General features: G+C 40.6%; 1 protein-coding gene across 5 annotated transcripts in view; it reads left to right on the plus strand.

Annotated features, from left to right (window-relative positions):
• The window catches only part of LOC108119101 (aminopeptidase N), a 408,837-nt gene extending 387,992 nt beyond the window's left edge, over positions 1 to 20,845 (plus strand). For all 5 annotated transcript variants that reach the window (XM_070280361.1, XM_070280363.1, XM_070280362.1 and 2 more), the window contains one exon: positions 20,507 to 20,845. In XM_070280361.1, the coding sequence (XP_070136462.1) occupies positions 20,507 to 20,747 (241 nt within the window). In that variant the 3' untranslated portion in view covers positions 20,748 to 20,845. The remainder of the gene's footprint in view (positions 1 to 20,506) is intronic.
• The last annotated feature ends 2,483 nt before the right edge of the window (positions 20,846 to 23,328 follow it).

Genomic DNA, 23,328 nt, shown 5'->3' on the forward strand with positions numbered 1-23,328 from the left:
ACCCATATACCAATACCTGTTTACTACTCCCTCAAAAAAAAAAACACCTCAAAAATACCTCATCGTCACACGGAGGCGTAGCCATCCTGGCTCATAAATCTCTGCAACAACTTTCTGACTTTCGGCAGCCCACTCCTTAAAATTGACAGTACCTGGCGCACAGAGGATAACCTTTTTGGAAGCGATCACTTCCACATCATAATTAACCTCTTCACATCAAATACTGCTAACTTACAATCAATCACACGCAAACCTACCATCATTATAGATAAACATTACAGGCAAACTGGCATACATTTGCCAAGCTAACAGAAAACTTCTCTGCGCATCGACCACCAAGCACAAACATAAACCAAGAAGCTGCAACAATACAAAAAATTATCCTTTCGACCGCTCACAAGGCAATACCACAAACATACCCAACGGGTAAGCCTCATAATGTACCATGGTGGAACAACAATCTCAAAAAACTACGAGACGATAAAATAAAAAAATGGAACGAGCTTAAAAGTTCAAAAGGGCAAATGCCCTATATAAACTAATACTCAAACAAACTAAAAAAGCAAACATTAACAAATTCACATCCCAAATCTCACCGGACAGCCAACCCAAAACGATCTGCAGCAACATCCGTCGCTTTTGCGTCACTAACCCTCAAAAACACATACACTGCAGTGCAACATACAAAATAGCTTTATAATACCGATCCTAAAACCAAACACAGACACAACCTTGCTTTACTCATACCACCCGATCACACTAAACTTATGACTCACTAACAGAAAAGCTCACACTTCACCTGAACATCAGCCTAAGCGCATACGCAGACGACTTCAACATCATCCTAAAACTAAAAAACGAAAAAAATCTAAATATAATATAAACCTAAATCCGATAATATCCACTATTACAGACTGGGCAGAATACTAACATGTTATCTACCACAAAATGCAAAAACCTCCACGTTTGCAGAAAAAATAACTGTAACTGCACCATAACAACAGAAAACACGAAAATGCAAGAAGTAACATCATTAAAAATCCTTGGTCCCCACTTCAATAACAAATACAGATGGAATACTCACACGGAACTACTAAACAACAACCTCAAACAGTATATTAACGTAATAAAATGTCTCTCAAGCGCAAAGTTTAACTGCAACATATTTACACTCCTAAAAGTAACAAAAGCAACCATCATCTCAAAAGCAGACTAAGGTATTCCAATCTACGGCTACTGCCTTACCACAATACTGCGCAAAGTATGGTCAACAATCAACACAGCCTTTAGAAATGCCCTCGGAGCCTTCAGAACCACCCCAACAAAAAAAATACTGTACGAAGCATATGCAGACGCCTTAGAAGACAGACGAGAGTTCCTTATGGTACATCAAAAATCATTAAGTCCCTATGTTAAGAGGAGCCCCAAATAATAGGTCTTACTCCAATGAGTCTTACTCCAACACCCTTGTTAACGCCAAATCCTCAACAAATATTAAAATTTTAAGAGCATATCTTGGCGGGCGAACGAAATACAAATCAAAACAATCAAATACAAAACCTATAGAATACTCACAAGTCCACCAACTGCCATTTAAGCAATTAACACCACCTACACAAACCACACCGCCCTGGAACACAAGCCCTGGAACATCATCAAGCAAACAGCATCACTAGCATGGCAATAACAAGCGAAACTGAAAGCATTAATTATTATCACCTACCACATTACTCTTCAGTTATTACTCAGCTCTCCGCAGAGCTACTTTCAATAGTAGAAGCACTGCGAATGCAGAGGCAAATTTTGCATATGCTCAGACTCACTCTCTGCCATCGACGCAATTAAAAACACTAACAACACCGAACACTATATTTCAAAGGTCCCTAATCTTCTACAAAAAAAAACAATAATAAATTTAAATTACTTTGGATCCCCGGTCACGTGGGAATACCTGGAAACGAACTTGCAGACGCCTTAGTAAAAAACGCTACAAGACAACCACTTACAACCATCAAAAACTTAAACACACGGGACATGTTAAAATATATTAAAAATACAGATCTCTCCAAAATGCAATCAAACATATCCAAAACTTCATGTGGTCAAGCCTTATGAATAAAAACAAATTACCAAAAAAAATTACTTTTTTGGACGAACTTCCCTTCCGCAAAGAGACTTCAATGACCGCCGAAACGAGGAGTGAGAGCGCCGATGATTAACAGAGCTGCCTTCTTGGAGCGGGAATAAAAGCTGTTATTTTCGCCGCAGCAGAGGTAACCGGTAATTATTGGGCATGAAAAACTGCCGATTCCTTTAAGAGATGAAATGCCTGTATAAGAGCATATTCACTTGCACCGCTCTGCGTTCGTTTCGTCTTACCCGTGCGGGTTTTGTGTGAAAAATTTTTGGAAGGGAAAAGAATCTGGCCAACATGAGTTCACTATCTATTTCGGCAGCTTAAGCTACACAAGTGGTAGAATGGTAGACTGTGAAGATCGGATCGGGACTGTGATCGGGTACAAGCATCTTACATCCTTTTATAAAAATATATATATTCGGTGTATCTCTAACAGCTATGAAACCTCTGAGGTCGAGATACGGCTTAGGAAGGAAGCATGAGGTGTTTAAATATGCCCGATTGCAGGGACTAGAGCTCTTATACCTACTAGCCTCACGGTTGGTGGTTGGTCGTGGGTAATGGACAGTAAGGGCTTGAGGACGGGCGGGACGACCGTTAGGCATTGCTTCGCCCGCAGCAGGTCCCAACTCTCCACCCTACCGCCTCTCTTGCTCGATGCTCCTGAGCCTCTGCATTAGCGCTGCAGCGAAGGATGCTACTGCGTCCCAGAGCATCTGGGTTTCCAGCATTGTCTCCACAAGGTTTCCTGGGTGGAGTGAGCGGCCCGCCGTCGCCTCCAGTCGGTGGCGCTCTCGTGCAAACCGACGGCACTCAAAGACAACGTGCTTGGCGTCCTCGACTACCGATCTCCCGCACTCCGGGCACCAGTCCTCCTCCGCGTGGCCAAAACGCTTCAGGTATTGCCGGAAGCAGCCATGACCACTCAATACCTGCGTCAGGTAAAAATCGACCTGTCCGTGGCTTCGAAACACCCACCTTCTAAGATTGGGGATGAGAGTGTGCGTCCATCTTCCCTTCGTCGATGAGTCCCAGCAGTCCTGCCAGGCTGTGAGCGACCTCTCCTTGGCCTCCTCCCTTGTAATTATATCGAGGGCGCCACCAGCAACCTCATAACGAGCGCGAGCTTCCTTTAGCTCCTTAAGCTCTCGAGCGCGCTCTTTCAGCGGGACCATCCCCGCGATGACCAGGATGGCGTCGTCGGAGACTGTCCTGAAGCCGGACGCCACCCTTATGGCTCCCAGCCTGTACGCTGCGTCAACTCCTCTTCTGTAACTGGGCGTATTCATCGCCTCAGCCCAGATGGGAGCCGCGTACAGAATTTGCGCCGAGGCAACGCTCACGAGGAGCCTTCTCCTGTTCTGCTTTGGGCCTCTGGTATTGAGGAGGATCCGGGTGAGGCCCCTGATAGTGGCTGAAGCCTTACCCTGGATATATTCTAGGTGCTCACGGAAGGAGAGCCGGGCGTCGATCATCACCCCCAGGTATTTTATGGCCCTCTGGGAGGTTATGGCCATTCCACCAACCTGGATCGTCGCCGTTTCTAGAACCTTGCGGCTGCTGACCAGCACCGCTTCCGTCTTTTGTGGGGCTAGGCTTAGTCCTGCATTTTGGAGCCACTGTTCCATTGCTTCAATCGCCTTGTTAGCCGCTCTCACCGCTTCCTCCCTATGTTTGGGCACAACTACCAACGCTACGTCGTCTGCGAAGCCGACGACGTCGCATCCCGCTGGGAGCTGCAGTCTCAGGATCCCGTCATACATGGCGTTCCACAGCAGCGGTCCCAGGACCGATCCTTGGGGCACACCTGCCGTGACGCCGTAGGTCTCCATGCCCATGTCCGTGTCGACAAGTAGGTCCCTGCAGCTGAAGTAGCTGCTGACAACGTTCATTATAGAATTGGGGACGTTAAACCGCCTTAGGGCTGCCAGGGTATTGCTCCAGTCCGCCGTGTTGAACGCGTTCCTGATATCCAGGGTGACTATTAGGCAGTATTGCTTGGAGCCACCCTTCCACCTGGTTCGAGCAATTCCAACCACCGCTGCTATGGCATCCACTGTAGACCTTCCCTTCCGGAACCCGTACTGCTTTGGCGACAGCCCTCCCGCCTCCTCTATGGCGGCTTCGAGCCTCGAAGCGATCACCCTCTCGAAGACCTTGCCCGTTGGGTCCAGCAGGCAGATTGGCCTATAGGACGACGCCTCCTCCCTTGGTTTCCCTCCCGAGCCCTTACGAATCCCTCCGCACTGTGCACTGAGTGCATTGTCGCGCCGATTGCGCCGCAGCTCCAGATGGCAGCCTTCCCCGATAGGTCCACTGCCCAGCGGTTGTCTGAGCCAGTCCTATGGGGCTCGCTTAGGAGCGCTATGTCCGTCTTCGTCTCCCTCGCAGTCTGCGACAGCACATCTTGAGCCGCCCTGCAGTGGTTCAGGTTCAGCTGAAGCACTAGCATCCTGTCGTCCTAGGTCCACCTCCTTTCGCTGACATGGGGCAACTTCTGCTTTCCGTCTGATGCCTCACATCCTTCCGGCCCTTGTCTTCACACGAGAAGCATCGAGGGTCCTTTTTGCAGGTGACCGCCCTATGGTCCGAGTCTCCGCAGCGGAAGCAACAGCCGCTCCTGTCCTTCGAGCTCTTGCAAGCGCTTGCGATGTGCCCCATCCCAAAGCACCTGTAGCAGCGAGCCACGACCTCCTTTTCCTTCATACGGCATACTGACCACCCAACCTTCACCTTGCCCACAGCAGTGATGGCCTTGGCAAGGCTCGCGGGGAAAGCCACGATAGCGGTCTGAGTCTCGCCATAGGTGCTTCTCAGCTTCTTGACCTTCAAGGCGCCTTGGTCCACCGCTGCCTGCTGCGCGATTGCCCCGATGATGTCCTCCGAAGTGGCTAGTGCGTCAAGTCCTCGTAGCTCGACGAGCGACTCCTTGGTCTCCTCCGAGTACGCCCGCACCTCTGCCTTGCTCCCCAGGACCTCCTCGATGCAGTGGGCCTCTGTGGGGTTATCCTTCTTCCTCGCCAATTCCAGAAGCAGCCCTCCCTTGGCTGTCTTCCTCACTTTTTTGACGCATGGGCCAAGGTCGTCCAGCTTCCCGTCCTCCCTGCGCGTTACCATGCTTAGGATCTGGCTGTACGACAGACCTGCTGCTTGGATCACTATGGCGTCGGGTCTGGCTCGTCTCCGCTCGGGGTTTCTAGGCTTGGCCTTCGTCCATTCAGTCCTTCTCATGCTTGTTTCGGCGCCGCTTCCTTTGCCGGCAGCAGGGTTTGCATCTGCTGGTTTAAGCCTTGCCGCTGAGTTGGCCTTTGCTTCTTTGACTCCCGCGTCCCTCGCAGTAGTTTTTCGGTGTGCCAGGGGCCCGTGCTGTTCGGGATGCTGCCGGTCGGCACAGCCTGGTCCTGAGTCCAGACCTCCGTCAGAAGGGTCTGCTGCTCCTTATCCACGGTATCGATGCCGGCTCTCTCGCATCTGGGGCACACTAGCTTGGCCATGATGACCGGTTGAGCGTGCTCCTCCGGAGCACTACCGACCAGAATGGAGTGGATATCCTTCAGTCTGGTTATCAGGCTCCTTTGCATCGCGGAAATATGTCTTTTATTTTTTTCCGTGACCCACGATAACAGCTCGTTCACTATCGTGCCCAACTCCGTAAGGCATTCTTCGTTTCTTGCCGGCGGGCTGCCAGCCTTATTTTTCTTCGCATGAGCGCATGAGGAAAGTGCATAAAGCATGGCTAATGCATGCTGCGGTTGGGGGGTTTCAGCACTGCCTTCCATCGGTGCGCCTGGAATTTCCTCCTGGCGGGAGCGATGGGAGTTATACCGCTCCTGCTCGGTCGCCAGAGCCCCTTTTAAGGGTGAACCGCCGTAGCGGAGGGGTTGGCAGTTGGTCAGCTCCATGACCTTCGTCACCTCATGGCAGGCCAGAGTTTTCTAGCCCCTTCCGCTCTAGGTTGGTCAAAGGACCTGAGGCAGCAGCCCTGAAAGGTATGCTACCCTTTTGCTTTGCCTTGAGTCGCTGGCGCCCTCTACCGGGCTCCTGTAGTCGCGTCATTGCGACGTTCGGGAGCCCTGGTGCCCTTGGTCCGGATCTAGCGCCCTCTACCGGCAGACAATGTTAGGGCGTTTCCCAACACTACCCACCAGCTGGTTACGATCAGCTGCCATGACCTGCGCAATTCTGGTGGGGGCAGCCACGTTTGCTTAGCTCGGTCAACTCAGGAGAAAGGTGTCGCGAAGAGAGTTCCTAGAAGAGAAAGCTCTCCTCGCGCCTCTTACCTCGGCGGTTGGCGGCTCTTCCTAATCTTCGCGGAGGCCATCTATTGACCTATCCAGGGAGTGTTGTGGTTCGCTCGGTAGGTGAGTCCGTCCCCAGCTGTCCGGTCACCCATTACCCGATCCTTTTTTAGATTCTGCAGTGTTTGGCCGCGTCACTCGGGAGCACCCGCGCGGCACAACCGCTTTCTTCGACCCGCACTTTCCAACCCTAACTTAATCCGTATCGCTTCGCGTGTGCTGCGGTATATTTGGAGTCAAATTTGTAATTTGTTTGAATTTAATTCCAAGCATAGCTCAGCTCTGCTTCTTCCCCTTCTTTTTTTATTTTTCTTTCGTGTGCAATAGAGGTTTTATGGGCAATTTTCCTTTGCTCTCCCCGAAGCTACCGCTTCGGCTTCTATTCGGCACATCGGTTCAAAGTATAGTGTTTTTTAACTTTTTATAAATATTTCTTTTTATATTCTTAATTTTTTTTTTAATGGAATTTAAGGGGTTATATACAGTTGTACCGCGCAAAAATATGGATTTTTATGGATTTTTTTTTGACACCATAGAAAATATTTATGAAAAATGTGTTACCGACATACATGTTTCTGGGCACTTAATTACATTTTTTCATAAAAAAATATTACATAATAAAAATGTTATAGCCGAATTCCCGGATCATCTCTTTTCGATGCTGTCTTGCGGTGGACATGATATCCTGAAAACGGTTCATGTGAAATCCAAAATTCAAAAAAATTTAGTTAGTATATTGTATTGTCTAGTCCGTGAACGAGGGATTTTTACAAATTTTGATTACAAAAAAAATGGCGACGGTTTTAACAAAAAATGTACTTTTTCGAGGTATAAGATTTTCGATTTTTATGCTTTAAAAAAGGAGTTTTCAAAAAAATTGAAAATCCCTCGTTCACGGACTAGCTAATATCATAATAAATAAGTGGTCAAAATTTGGTTGATCGGATTAGTAGTTTTTTAGTAATCGTGTCCACCGCAAAGGTAATTTCCCAAAAAAAAAGATTCTGAGATAATTCCGTTTAAAGTTTCAAGTTTGTTCAAGTTTTATATGCAGATAGTGCGCTATAAATAGCTACAGCTTCGGTTCTAATGCTCCGATCGTTATGAATTTTAAAGAGAGTTTTCCCAATCTATATATATAAAAGAACAACGTGTTTTATGTTACAACACTTATAAATCAAGAACGGAAGAACAGATTTGAGTGAAAATTGGTAGGGAGGTAGCTTAGAGCCAGGAGAAGGACATAGGATACTTTTTGTCCCGTTCGACAGCGTTCCTCCCTGGCCCATACTTTTTTATTTAGGCAGACAGCTAAGAAGAAAATGTCAAATGTCAAAATGTCAGTTACAAACGAAGTCAAATTCATAGTCAGGCTCTCAAATTTAACAACGAACCAAAAAGGTTGTGTTGCGCTTCCGGGAAAGTGAAATTGCCTCATCTTGAAGCACCACTAGAGCCTCTGCACTCTCTATTGATATTTGTAAGAAATCAATATTAAAACTATTTCTATTAAATAAATAATTAACAAGTGGATTGAAGTGAAGTGAAGTTTAATTAATAATGCCGCGACCAAGACGATCGAATCTTTCCCGACAAAGCCGTAATGCAAGAAGAATACAAAATACTGCATATGAAAGGACTGAAGAAGAACGAGAAATTGCACGTGAACAGAGCCGCAATAGTAAGGCTCGACTTCGTGCTTCTCAAATAGATTTTAATTTGCGACGAAAAATTTTAGCTGATTTGAATCGAGCTGCGTTTCGATACGATTGCAGCAATGATTACAGCTTGCATCCTAGCGTTTGCATTGGGCAAATGGACGTTGTTTGCGAGTATTGTGGTGCATTAAAGTTTTCCGGAGAAACGCCTGGATTATGCTGCGTTAATGATAAAGTGAAGTTGCCAGTAATTCCAAGATCTGCGGCTGCCGACGAAATAAACGCTTGCCTCAAATCGTCAAATCTATGGCGCTATGTGAAGAAACTGCAGCTGATAACAAACATGAGAGTTACATTGCTTAATGATACATCTGCTGAAGATTTCTCGGAGCAATTTCTGACTATCGGTAATGGTCAAGTACCTGTCGATGAATCGAGCGGATTAATATCATTTCCAAATAATTTTTGTAATTTTGTCTCATCAAAAGACGAACTTATCAACAATGTATTTCCAAATATTATTTCTAACTACAAAAATAATGAATGGTTGAGTGAGCGAGCAATTTTAGCGGCTAAGAATAAAGATGTAGATGACCTGAACTACATAATTCAAAATAAGATCATTGGAACAATGCATTCATTCAAATCTATTGACTGCGTCACAAATGAAGATGAAGCCACCAACTATCCAATTGAATTTTTAAACTCTTTGGACGTGCCTGGCTTACCACCGCACAATTTACGCCTAAAGGTTGGCTCCGTAGTAATCATGCTTCGAAACATAAACCAACCAAAACTGTGCAACGGTACGCGTTTGGTGGTTAGTAAATTGATGAACAATGTAATTTACGCTACGATAATGATAGGAAAATTCAAAGGTGAGGAAGTTCTAATTCCGAGGATCCCGATGATCCCAACCGATATGCCGTTTGAATTTAAAAGACTTCAATTTCCGATACGTCTTGCATTTGCCATGACAATCAACAAATCACAAGCCCAATCCTTAAAAGTTTGTGGTTTAAATCTAGAACATTCATGTTTTTCCCATGGTCAATTATACGTGGCATGTTCACGGGTCGGAAAACCATCTGCGTTGTTTGTTTTTGCGCCTGATAATAAAAAAAAAAATGTCGTGTATCACAAGGTGCTTGAGTGAAGAGCAACCTATATACTAAAATACAGAAATAATAATGAATGATTAAGGAGGAGAAACAAAGAATATTGTATACCCACAAGTATTACAGAATTTAATTAATTTGAAAATTATTCTTTTTTGTTTGACTTATTTTTTATGCGTGCAACAACAATATGCCACAGCGAAACGTGGCAGGGTACTGCTAGTAGAATATACTTAAAGAATATGAAATAAAAAAATTGATTTTTTCATATATCACAACTGTATATAACCCCTTAAGCTCATCTGCTTTATGAGGTCTTGTAACAAGACAATCCTCCCATCCCACCCTACCATCCACCTCAGAAACTATAAGAGATAGAGCTATAGGATTTAGACTCTTACAATGCATACGCAGTTCAAGTTTGGCAAAAACAAGTCGCAATTTTTTCCTCGCGCCCCCAAAAATTGCGAATTTCCGTAGCGCAAGTACTGGAAGGTTTTTAAAAAACTTTTGATGTCAAATTATTTCTTAAGTTAATATGTATCTTAAAAACAAAGTTCATTCAAATCCGCCGATTTTTTCAGGAGATAAACCTTAACCTTATATATATAACATTTCCGTTACAAAGGGGCTAAAATTTTCAACGCTTAGATCTCGAAGACTATAAGAGATAGAACTATTAGAAATCCAAAACAGAAATCTGGTTTTAGAGCCAGTTTGATAATGTTTTTGAAAAATTCTTAGATGCCGAACTGCTCCGATGGCTAATCTTGCAAAGAAAAAATTCTTCAAATTGTTAGTATGGCCGTAGGGTGCTGCAGTTTTCCTCAAGCGCAAAAGTATGAAAATACAATTTTTTGCTGAGAATCCATACCGTTAAAGTTTAAACTTTAAAGATTAGGTAAATTGTGGGTGGAAGAGATGAGTACCGGGCATATTATAGTCGGAAAACTCGACTACAGGCGTTAATTTTATTTTTTTTTAGGCATTTATGATCGGACAACATTCAGTCACTCTTAACCAGGGGTGCCCAAGCTCAGCATACGGCAGAGCAAACTCCAATACCAGTGCAAAAAATCACCAATACATTTACACCATTTTTTTTCATTTTGATGCACTGAAAAATAAAATTATAGTAACATTCACAAGGAGTTTCAAACAAATATCATTATAATAAACAAGAAAGGAAAGCTAACTTCGGGCGGAGCCGAAGTTTATATACCCTTGCAGTTTAAACCGGATATATATCGCAAACATCGGATATAGTTGGCCGATCCTTATGGGAATATGAATATATAATCCAATTTATTACAATACAAAATCTAAAAAAAGTCTCAAGCTTCTATCTTCAAAAATACCAAAGTTGGTATTTCTACCAAAAACCATTTCCGATCGTTCAGTTATATGGCAGCTATAAGATATAGTCGGCCGATCGTTATGAAATTTAGTAGGTTGGATTAACTGGCCAAGAATATAATCTGTACCAAGTTCCAGCTTTCTATCTTCAAAAACACGAAAGTTGGGTCATTTTCGATCGTTCAGTTATATGGCAGCTATAGGATATAGTCGGCCAATCCCGGTCGATCCGACTTATATACTGCGTGCAAAGGAAAGAAGGGAGTATGCAAAGTTTCAAGTCGATAGCTTTAAAACTGAGAGACTAGTTCGCGTAGAAACAGACATACAGACGGACATGCTCATATCAACTCAGGAGGTGATCCTGATCAAAAATATATATACTTTATAGGGTCGGAGATGTCTCCTTCACTGCGTTGCACACTTTTGACCAAAATTATAATACCCTCTGCAAGGTTATAAAAATACATTTTATTATAGCAATTATAAAAAGGCCCTATATTTTTCACAACAGTTTATTATAATACTATGCCAATAAATGCTTAACTTTTTACTTTAAAAAGGTTCTGCAAAGAAGAAATTCATCGCTTCAGGTCGACCATTTTGGCTGAAAGAAAAGCAAGAATGAATTTCTTGGAGTGCACGATGGGCAGAAACGACGTTTTTTGGCAGAATCTCCAGTTTTAGAGATACTGGCCTCAAATTTTTCACATACGCTTAAACTATTTTTGTCGAATTTCGATTTTTTTTTTTTTTTTTTTTAATTTGACCACGCCCACTTCGGGCAGAAATGCCGTTTTTTTGCATAATCTCCAATTTAAGATTTGTTGGGCTCAAATTTTGCATATATGCTTGAACTATTTTTGTCGCATTTCGAATTTTATTGTTTTGGAAATTTGACCACGCCGCCGCCTACATCAAGAGTTGGCCTTACTGTCATTTTTAGTTAATTTTTACATAAACTTAAGTTTTTCATAAAAAGAACTAAAACTTTTACTAAATATGGTTCTTTTAGTTATAATATTTAATTTAAATCTCTAACAGCGTTGTCTTTCCAGTGGCTCTCCCCCCAAACTTCGAGGAGCGCTGCATGATAGAACTCATAAACACCTGCAACATGTATTGTTTTTTCGGAAAGGGGCAAAAACAATTGTTAAATTTTAGTTATAAAAATACACCAACAACAATTGAACAGACACAACAAAATACATAGAACATCTATAAACTACCGCGCAAAGTTTAATCTACATACCTGTATGATTTTTTTCCATATTTACAAATTGTTTTTACTTTCACGAAAAAGCCACAACATAGATGCAATGTTTATAAATTTTCACGGTTCCATTTTGAGAAATCAAGCTAGCAATCAATCCGCTGACTTTGTTTGAGCGGGAAATTCAAATTGCAGCTTTTAAAAATTTTTTGGAAACAGTTTAATTTTATCCGGAGTATGCTTAATTGGAAAATTCATTATATTTTGTATATTAAAAATATAACAACTTTAACTTTATGCACAAATTTCTAACTTTTTGTCACTGCAGTGGTTTAAGATATAGTGTTTTTTAACTTTTTATATATTATTTTGGTATTGTTAATTAATAATATGGAATTTAAACTGGTATGTTCTATGAAGTCTTGTAACAAGACAGTCTCCTCATCCCAGCCTTCCATCTATTGCTGGCTATGTGAAAACGTCGTCCACGCCAAGTGTTCCGGGTTCACTGCCTCAGTTTCGGATGCCATTTCCCGTAGGTCTCCGTTGTGATAATTGTCGTGCTGTCCAAGACGAATTGTGGACGTTCATGAGACAGACTAAGCATAGATTTAAAGAGTTGATTACTGGTTTTCGTAAAATCAATGACCAGCTCTGTGCGCTTGACACTCAGTTTCAGCTGCTAACTGAGTTTCCTAGGTGTAAAAAATCCGCTGTTTGCGTCAATAACGCAGTCATATCTTTAGCTACCCCGATAGCTGGAACTGAGAACAATTTGCCGTCAAAATTTCTCAAGGAAAATGAGCAATTGTCTGATATGTCCTCCATAGTATCCCTTCAAGTGGTACCACAGGTCCTGGCAAACGAAACCTCCGTCGGAGTCACCCAAAAATGTATTCCACAGTCCGGACCACCGGCACCGACTGATGCTGCAGTTCTCGTACCTGCGACACTAAAACCCTTACAGGTGATTCCTCCATCGAAACATATATTTGTTTCTCGGCTTGCATTTGATACTTCAGAGATTGATATCTCGGCTTATATCAAAGCCAAAACTAAAGTCGATATAAAGGTGGAGGACATAGCTTAGTTTAAATATATTTATTTAAGGCACACGTCTTCTATCAAGATTCGTGTGCCTGCTCTGATGTTCAAGACGCAGTTCACCCAGTTTTTGGCCAGAGAACATTTTCGTCCAAGAACATCAGTCTAGTTCAGTGAAAACAAAAATTTAAAACCAGTGGGAGTGAAACTTCCCCCCCACATTAGAACCACTGACCAACCTTCCACCTCTTCTTCGTCCTCTAACCCAATAACTAGTATTGTCTCTAACACTTACTTATCAGAATACTAGGGGGCTACGTAGCAAACTCCCCAAACTATAATCTGATAGTTCTTTCTTTGCATCCCATATTAAAGCCTTTACAGAAACTTGGTAAAAGCCGGAGATCTTTAGCTCCAAAGTTTTTGAAAGTAAGTCCACCACTTTTAGACGTGATCGAACTCAGCGAAGGAGGTGTGGAGTCCTCATTTCGGAAGGACACTCTTGCTTCTGAAGAGGTGAAATCACAAGAGTTTGGTGACATCGAATTTATTATACCCTAGCAGTGGGTATTAAAATTTTGTCCAAAAGTGTGCAACGCAGAGAAAGAGACATCTCCGACCCTATAAAGTATATATATTCTTGATCAGGATCACCTCCTGAGTTAATATGAGCATGTTCGTCTGTCTGTCCGTCACTCTGTTTCTATGCAAACTAGTCTCTCAGTTTTAAAGCTCAGTTTAAAGCTCCCTGAACGATCAGAAATGACCCAACTTTCGTGCTTTACAAGATAGAAAGCTGGAACTTAGTACACATTATATTTTTGGTTAGTTTATCCGACCTACCAAATTTTATAAGGATCGGCCGACTTTATCCTATAGCTGCCATATAACTGAACGATCGGTAATGACCCATCTTTCGTGTTAAGATAGAAAGCTGGACTTCGGTATGAACTTCGGTTCCGTCCGAAGTTAGCTTTCCAATCTTGTTTTCTCCGATTTTTCTCTGTTACGGCAACTGACCTTGTGTAGTACGGCTGTTTCCCTTTCGCAATCGTTATTCTAGAAGCCTCCTGCTGTCTGGCCTTTTCACTCATTTGCTCTTATTTCCCTTTTGTGACAATGCGGGACGATGACTTCATTTTTTAAGATATTGAGACGGCGTCACTTTGTAACTCTTCGGCACGGCGGCACTTTGTAAGACTTATCGGGACGGCGTCACTTTGTAAGACTCTTTGGGACGGCATCACTTGTATGACTCATGTTAAGACTAGCCCCCAATTGTGACGAGAGTTGTTAACTTTACTCAATTTTATTATAGATAGTTATGTAGTATTTGTTATGTGTATTGAATATTACAAGTTCTGTTTTCTTATGTTTTTTAAAATTGGGTCCTTCTTATCTGCTGCTGCTTTTCGTCGTTCTTTCTGCTGTTTCGATACTGCCTTCCCGCCGCTTTTTTTTAAGTTGCCATACTGCTGACATTCATACTGCTGCCATACCTGCTGATATTCAAACTGCTTACATACCTGCTGATATTCATACTGCTGCCAACTGCTGATTTTTATACTGCTGCTATACTGCTGATATACTTCTGCTTTCCTACTGGTATACTGCTGCTGTTGTACACATCTTCCACTGTCTTACACATATAAGGACTAATTTCTTTGTCTAACAGTTCTGGTGTGTTTGGATTTGAAAGTAGGATTTTATTTTCGTTTGAATCTAATTGCGGACATCCCACTTGTGTGCATTACGGATGGATATCCTTGGATGGATGAACCAATTCCCGAATGCGGATTACATTTAATGCATTTTAGTCTATAGGTACCTAAAGCTCCACATCCAAAAAACTTGCCGAGCTTTATGACAATCTAAATAACTGTGACCTGGCACCTCATTAGAATACCAGCACTTTGTGGTAGTTGCCTTTACTGCAAACACATTCTTATTCTCCGTCTCTAAGTCCGAAACTTCATCTTATAGGTGATCCAGAGTAACGGCATTTATTTTACTTCGAAAATGGGTTTGAAAATTCCTATCTTATACTTATTATTGCCAAAGAATACTCCATGCTTGTGATACTCTCGTCTCAACGCTGACAATGATGGGGTTGTTTATCGAGATTATTTCACTCGTCAACAATACTGGAAACTTGGCATCGTTCGATATAGGAGCATTAGCTAGTCGGGGGCCCGACGGCCACTTATCTTCCGGTTCCTTTAAAAACGATGGACCTGTAAACCAGATTGATTCTTCAGTCTCATTTACGTCTCCATCTCTGGACACTATATCTGCCGGGTTCTGTTTAGTTGGTACATGGCGCCACGTGAAACTCAGCAAATATATTCAGCAAATACTCTATTCAGAAATTCAGCAACTCTATTTGATACGAACGTTATCAACAACGATGAATGGGAACGAATCCAAAGAAGAGTAATTTTTGAATCCGACCAAAATACTTTTCGTTCGTTCGGAATTTTGATTAGAGGCTTTATCTCTTTGCAGAGATCTTTGCAAGAAGGGGAGCAGCGCAAAACTCAAGATGGGCAAGCGTCTTTGTTTTGAATGGCGCTACTTTAGACTTTGCTGTCAACAACGAAACTTTAATACCTTTTGCAGATTCGCAACGAATATAGACGCATGCTCCATAGGCTCTCATCGATGCGTCAGAGAAGGCATGAATTTGAATAGGTGATATCGGCTCAGTGAAAACGATTCTCGGAATTGAGATATCCTCTAATTGCGACAAGGCAATCTGTATAATGTTCCACGCTGTTTCCAAGTGCAGTGCAATTGAGTCATCCCAATCTAGTTTATTTAACTAAAGTTAAATAAGGCAAGGGGGTCAAACAGCTGCGAAATAATGTTCCGCTTCGTCGCCCTTTCACCCATGACTGAAGCATTAATTTAACCATATGAAGCAGTGCAGTGCATAATGTACCGGTGTTGAGCTTGCCCAGTTTGAAGAATTCTGATGGGTCTTTCTTCCACACTATCAACTGGTATCGCCTACCGGCTTCATTTACTATTACTTGGCGGTACATCTTTTTTATGTCAGCAATTAGAGCGAAGCGGTTCAGCCGAAACCCAAGAAGAGAAATATAATTACTCCCGGATTGTAGGACCAACCATGAAAAAATCGTTTACGCACTTCTGTGTTGATGTCTTATAAGATGAGTCAAAAAAGACTCTTAGCTTGGTCGATAGGCTTTGAAGCCGTAGGACCTAAGGACTCGTATTCTTCCATAAATTCAAAATAAATATTCCTTAAGTCACTGGATCTACTCATGGAATTTGCAGTTTTAGTGTCATCTCCTAATGATAACAATGACCCGTAAATCGATGACACTATGTAGATAAGACCTCTCAACAACGACGCAGGGAAACTTTCGGAAGACTGATTACTTTGCTTATTTTGTTCGCAAAGATGAGATATTCGTTATCGTAAACTATTTTTAGACTAACGATAGCTTTGTCATAATTACTCTCGGTGACTTGGAATGCCTTGACAGTTCCTAAGGCTTCACCAAAGAGGCAAGAAATTAAATGGTTAAATTTCTCGATAACAGGAATGTTCACATCCTTGTCTACTAATGTCTTAAAGAGACTTATAAAATTTGTAAACTCCAAATAGTTTCCAGTGAATGTTGGCAATTTTGGAATTTTGGAGAAGTCGAGCTCGAGTTGGGGCTGCAGAAATTGCAGTAGCTGGAGGGGAATTTTAAGCTACCGTAAAGGTATTTAATAATGACATCACCCTTTCCTTAGTTGTTATTTCTAATTTTTCTAGCTCGACTCCAAATTCATCTTCCCCATCTCATTACTCGATCTGGTGTTGCAACTCATTTGCCTTAAAAATTGTCTCATTTAAGACCTGAAGCCTGCACTCTAGCTCGGTCTTTACTAAAGTAACTGACCCATCTTCCAAACATTCCTCTAGCCGGCAAATGCTTTTTACTCTCGCATTTTATATTCTTCTTAAGTCATCAAGGGTCGCGGATTTTGGTTTCTGTTTATTATTATATATTTATTTTAAATAATTTGGTTTTATTAATAAGTTATAAGATAAATTTTTTTAATAATATAAAATATTTTTAATTAATTAAATTTAAATAATTATGTCTTACAACAATTTTTTTTTTTTTATTATTTTTGCCCTGTATGAATTAATTAATTATTTTTTTCCCGTTTTTCATCAGATATTAATTTATTCATCTTTATTATAATTTATTCATCAGATTTAATATTAGTAATTTATTATTTATTAATATAATAATTATTATTTAAAAATAAATAAATAATGTTTTTTATTTTAAACATCGGATATAGTTGGCCGACCCTTATGATTACATCATAATAAAACAAATTAATTAAAAAAAGTCCCAAGCTTCTATCTTCAAAAATACAAAAGTTGATATTTCTACCAAATACCATTTCCGATCGTTTAGTTATATGGCAGCTATGGGATATCCGATCGTAATGAAATTTGGTAGGTCGGGTTAACTGACCAAAGATATAATCTGTACCAAGTTTCAGCTTTCTATCTTCAAAAACACGAAAGTTGGGTCATTTTCGATCGTTCAGTTATATGGCAGCTATAAGATTTAGTCGGCCGATCCTTATAAAATTTGGCATGTCGTAATGTTTTGCCAAAAATAGCTCTCTCAAATAGTCAAATTTGAACTCTCTAACTCTAAAAACACCAAAGTTATATCATTTCCGATCAATCAGTTATATGGCAGCTATAGGATATAGTCGGCAGATTCCGACTTATATACTGCGCGCTAAGAAAAAAAATGATGTGTGCAAAGTTTCAAGACGATAGCTTTAAAACTGAGAGACTAGTTCGCGTAGAAACAGACAGACAGACGGACATGCTCATATCAACTCAGGAGGTGATCCTGATCAAAAATATATATACTTTATAGGGCAGAGATGTCTCCTTCACTGCGTTGCACACTTTTGACCAAAATTATAATACCCTCTGCAAGGGTATAAAAATAGGAATCTTAAATGTACATAACATACCCTTAATAATGTAATAACATTGTTACATTATTAGTAACAGCTACCTGTAGAACTCCAAAACAATCGAAAATATCCTCTGTCGGTATTTTAATAACTATCTCAAATGTAAATTTATTTACCGCCTTCAAGAAGGTGAGTTTCGAGAAGGGATCTAAAAATATGAGAATTTTTAAAAGTATAGTAGTATAGATAGTATTCTGTAGTAGTAGTAGAATACCCGAGATAGTATTCTTAACTCGGGGGATACTTCGATGTTTAAAATGGCAACGTTCACTTTTCCTGCGAAAGATCGAGAGATGGCATCGGCCACAACATTTCCATTTCCCTTTCGGTGCTCTGTGGTCAACTGGTGTCCCTGCCCCTTTATGGGTCAACTATCTAGTCTACATCCCAAGTCGTTCTTCTTTTTTAAAAAGTTTAAACTTGCATGATCGGTAAAGGGGTGTCCTTCATTCTGCATTTTTCAATACTGGCTAATACTACTGCTAAACACTTTAATTCAGTTACCATAATTTTTTGGAGAATTGTTTTTTATTTTGGACACATAACACATGACAGAACGACCAATCGGTTATATCCTTCTTAGTCAAATTTGGCCAATAAACCTTCTACTCCGTAGATGGATGTATCACACTAAATATTTTGGACTCGTATTGGGACAAATTCTCTCTCTTCCTCTTAAGCGAATGCACTATGGGCAGAAACGACGTTTTTTGGCAGAATCTCCAGTTTTAGAGATACTGGCCTCAAATTTTTCACATACGCCTAAACTATTTTTGTCGAATTTTTTTTTTTTTTATTTTGACCACGCCCACTTCGGGCAGAAATGCCGTTTTTTTGCATAATCTCCAATTTAAGATTTGTTGGGCTCAAATTTTGCATATATGCTTGAACTATTTTTGTCGCATTTCGAATTTTATTGTTTTGGAAATTTGACCACACCTATGGCCGCCGCCTACATCAAGAGTTGGCCTTACTGGCATTTTTACTTAATTTTTACATAAACTTAAGTTTTTCATAAAAAGAACTAAAACTTTTACTAAATATGGTTCTATTAGTTATAATATTTAATTTAAACCTCTAACAGCGTCGTCTTTCCAGTGGCTCTCCCCCCAAACTTTGAGGAGCGCTGCATGATAGAACTCATAAACACTTGCAACATGTATTGTTTTTTCGGAAAGGGGCAAAAACGGGCAAAGGAAATTATTAACGCCTTAATCTATATATTTTTAAGAAGAACATACCAGTTTTAGTTGCTCGCAGGAGCGCGCGGTAAAAAAGTTACACTCCACAAAACACAGCTACAATTGTTTAATTTTAGTTCTAAAAATACACCAACAACAATTGAACAGACACAACAAAATACATAGAACATCTATAAACAACCGCGCAAAGTTTAATCTACATACCTGTACGATTTTTTTCCATATTTACAAATTGTTTGTACTTTCACGAAAAAGCCACAACATAGATGCAATGTTTATAAATTTTCACGGTTCCATTTTTAGAAATCAAGCTAGCAATCAATCCGCTGACTTTGTTTGAGCCGGAAATTCAAATTGCAGCTTTTAAAAATTTTTTGGAAAGAGTTTAATTTTATCCGGAGTATGCTTAATTGGAAAATTTATTATATTTTGTATATTAAAAATATAACTACTTTAACTTTATGCACAAATTTCTGACTTTTTGTCCATAGTGCAGTGATAAGTTTTCGGCAATCCAACAACAAAATGCGTTCGGATTGGCACGATTGAGGAGAAAAGGGAAAACACGAAAAATTGTTTTTGTATTTGGGCTTTGCCTATGCTGGGAGGAACACACGAATATGAAATTTCGTTTCCCATATGAAAGAGCAATTCCAACAACAAAGGAGCACCGAGAGCAATGGGACTGGGCACCCCTGCTCTTAACCATAGCTCGCTAATAATTTTTAACTTTTTTTCCCCTCTTGTGTTCACGAGAACAACCGAACAAAATATATTTCGGCACAGAGAGACTCAATAAAGAACCGACTGACCGAAAATGTCATTTCAAATGTATTTTCAACACTTTATATTTTGTTCGATGCACAGTGGTTTTTGAATGAAAAAAAAATTTTTTTTTATAAATTTTATTGTTGTATTATATTCAGTTAGAGTTCAGCTTAACAACTAATAAATAGTTACGGTTTTGGGTATTGAACTCTGTCGTTCGCTTAGAATAAACTGCAAAGCTGAAAATTCTCTTTCAACAGATCCTTGATGGCTAAGAGTACATGGTGTCGTAGTGGCACTCAACTTTAACAATTCTAGCCTTAGATTTTTATAAAAATGTGGTTTAATGGTAAACGACGATACATTTTTTGAAAGTTCCCATTTTGTTTATCTGTTTATTTCACGTCCCATTTTCATTTTAATTATTTTGTCTGCACATCCAAATGTCCTAAAGGCAAATGAAACAAAACTTACTAACATTCACACACAAACATTTGTACTGTGCATATATACACATGTGTACATATTTACACAAACATATTAATCGGTTAACAGTTATTTTCCGCAGAGGACTTGCTATTCAATTTTTGTTCGTCGTAAGGGACACATATTTTGTATCGCCACTAAGACAAAATATTTAAAGTATTAATGTCACCTTTATAATTTTGTTTTCTTTTAAAGGTTTTATCACAATTCAAACCTTTGGGATAGATTAATTGGTTCTGCAACTGGAAGAATTTCAACCCAAAATGGATATGATAAAGTCAAGAGCTTATACGAAAACCATAAAGGACAACTTGGTAGTGCAAAACATATAATCGAGCGATCCCTTCGAATAATTAGAGAAGAAATTAATTGGAGTCAAAAAAATATGCCGGTAATAGAAAATTGGCTGGATATATTTTTAAGCAACAGAAAATAGAAAAAAATTAAAATTTCTGTTGTTAGTGCAAAACAAGCCATTTGGTGAGAACAAAATATTTCAGGAATAATATAAAATAAAGTTTATCTGAAAATAAACTAGCCCTATAATTTTTTAGGTTTATATATGTATATATAAAACAAGTATATTTTAAGCGGTTATTTGCAAAATAAAAATAATATACAATAAAAAAAAAGAAGAATGTTTTTTTTTAAACATAGGTTTTTAAGGTAGGTGATCTCAATCAATCGATTCTTGATAAATTTTTCGGGGGAGATGTTCTTGTCTCTGTTTTTACGCGAACTAGTCTTCAGATTATAAGCTATCGATTTAAATCTTTGCCCTTGCCATTCTTTTCTTGGCATGCAGTATATTAGTCGAAATGTACCTAAAATGTATATCGGTATATATTTTGATCACTTTAATAATTTTATTAGTTTGTTCCTGAACCTGGAGAATGTTGACTCTATCAATGGGCATACAATATCACCTGGTGGTGATGATCAAAATCCAACAAGATTCCTGCTATTTGCGTACCGAACGTAAGCAATACGGTCTTATTAGAAAAATCTCTTGATCATAGCATTGGCTCCTCAAACTACAACATTCGCAATTCAAAATTTACTGTTTCAAGAATATTTTAAGCCAACTCTGACGCTTTTCGGGTAGCTGTAAAAACACTGACATCGCTTAACTGCCAATTTTGGCACCATTAGCTTAAAGAAGACAAGGCCTTCACAGTAGTTCTCAAAAGAATCCATTCAAATGTTCCGAAATCACAGATTGAACCGGGATTTACTGAAAGGAATAGAAAGGAAATTAAAGAAATTCCGAGAAAGGAATTATTTCAATGTAAAAGATGTCGAATTTTTGAGCACTCGAAGAACTACTGTGTCCTGGACCCTGTGTGTGGTAAATGTAATGGGCCTCACGCTACTGGTTCCTTACTCTGTGTGAGCGATACATGCTTGTGCGTAAACTGTGGCGGTAGCCACGCCACGACAGATATAGGTTACTCAGTCTAAATAGAAAAAAATAAAAAACAAAAGCCGAGGCCTAGACTCCCGACAACCAATCATTTAGCATGCGGTTCGCGTGGAATCATACCAGCTGAAGCCTTAAGAACGAATATATCGTATGCTGATATAGCTCGACCCAAAGAGAGAGGCCCAAGAACTGGCTCAACCCTACCCTATGATGCAGGAAAATGCAGAGTCCAACAAAGCTTTCAGAGAGCTGATCCAGGCTCTCATTGCGCGATTGCCGAAATGATTCAACCATCACTATATATCGGATTGTGGAACGCTCGTGGACTAGTCAGAGTATCTGACGAGCTTCGATTATTCCTCAGCGCTCATAACTTAGACATAATGCTTGCTACAGAAACACACAGCAACAGCAGAAGTGGCTCTGCAGTTATTATAAAGGATTTCCTAAGTCACATCCCCCTGCCCTCCGCCTTTAGCAACGATAGAGAGATAGCGAGCGTCACATTACAGACTTCGAAAGGGAATGTCACATTTGTGGCGATTTATCTATCTCTAGAAACATGGGTTCAATCAGAATTTGAATCCTTGCTGGCCGGATTTCGAAGTAAGTTCATTGCTAGCGGTGATTATAACGCCAAATATACATGGTGGGGAAACTCACGAGCCTGTAGAAGGGGTAACACTCCATGAACTCTCCACGGATCACACTCCTATCATGGCCATACTGCATGCAACACCTGAGAGAAAACCACAGCGCTTGTACTTCTCCCCTCGGGGGAGAAGTTTTTAAACGCTTTCAAAGTCCGCCTAGAACAGCTGAGCGAGGCTAACATACTAATCCAGGAACCTTCCGACATTGACAATGCCATCAGACTTTTCATGCGCATGATATACCAGGCTACCCAGCAATCATCAACATACAGAGACTTCTAGACATCCCCAGCTTCCACCCAGTAAGAAGAGAATATTTAAGAACGGGAGACGTCCATCAGATACACAATCGGCTAGCTAACTGTCTAAGCAAGGCACTCTCACGAAGAAAACAAGTATCTATAGACAGATTTTTAGAAAATCTTGACACAGATGCTACTTCTAACTATTCGCTGTGGCGTATCACAAAGCGGTATAAGGCTAGGCCCACCCCAAAATCAGCCATAAGAAATCCCTCAGGTGGCTGGTGCCGTACGAGCCTAGAACAAGCTGAAGCGTTTGCTAACAACCTTGAGGAACGCTTCAAGCCTTACGAAGTGCCTGAGTGCCTGAAATCATAGGTCGACAAGTTGAAGAGTTCCTGGAACCTCCATATCAAATAAGTCTGTCTGCTAACCCTGTCTCACTGACAGAAGTGAAAGACTTGTAGGTAAACTTTCGCCAAAGAAAACTCTCGGGGAAGACCTTTTGGACAAAAGGACGATCCGACTTTTACCGGATCAATCCTTGCAATTCCTGATGACTTTGTTCAACAGCGTACTAACTGAAAGAATACTTTCCGAAAGTTTGGAAATCGGCAAACATACATATGATCCCAAACTCAAGAAAATCGCCCATTGTCTCGGACTCATACAGGCCCATTAGTCTTTTACCATCTCTGG

Source organism: Drosophila bipectinata, chromosome 3L (genome assembly GCF_030179905.1).
Source record: "Drosophila bipectinata strain 14024-0381.07 chromosome 3L, DbipHiC1v2, whole genome shotgun sequence".
Classification (NCBI taxonomy): domain Eukaryota; kingdom Metazoa; phylum Arthropoda; class Insecta; order Diptera; family Drosophilidae; genus Drosophila; species Drosophila bipectinata.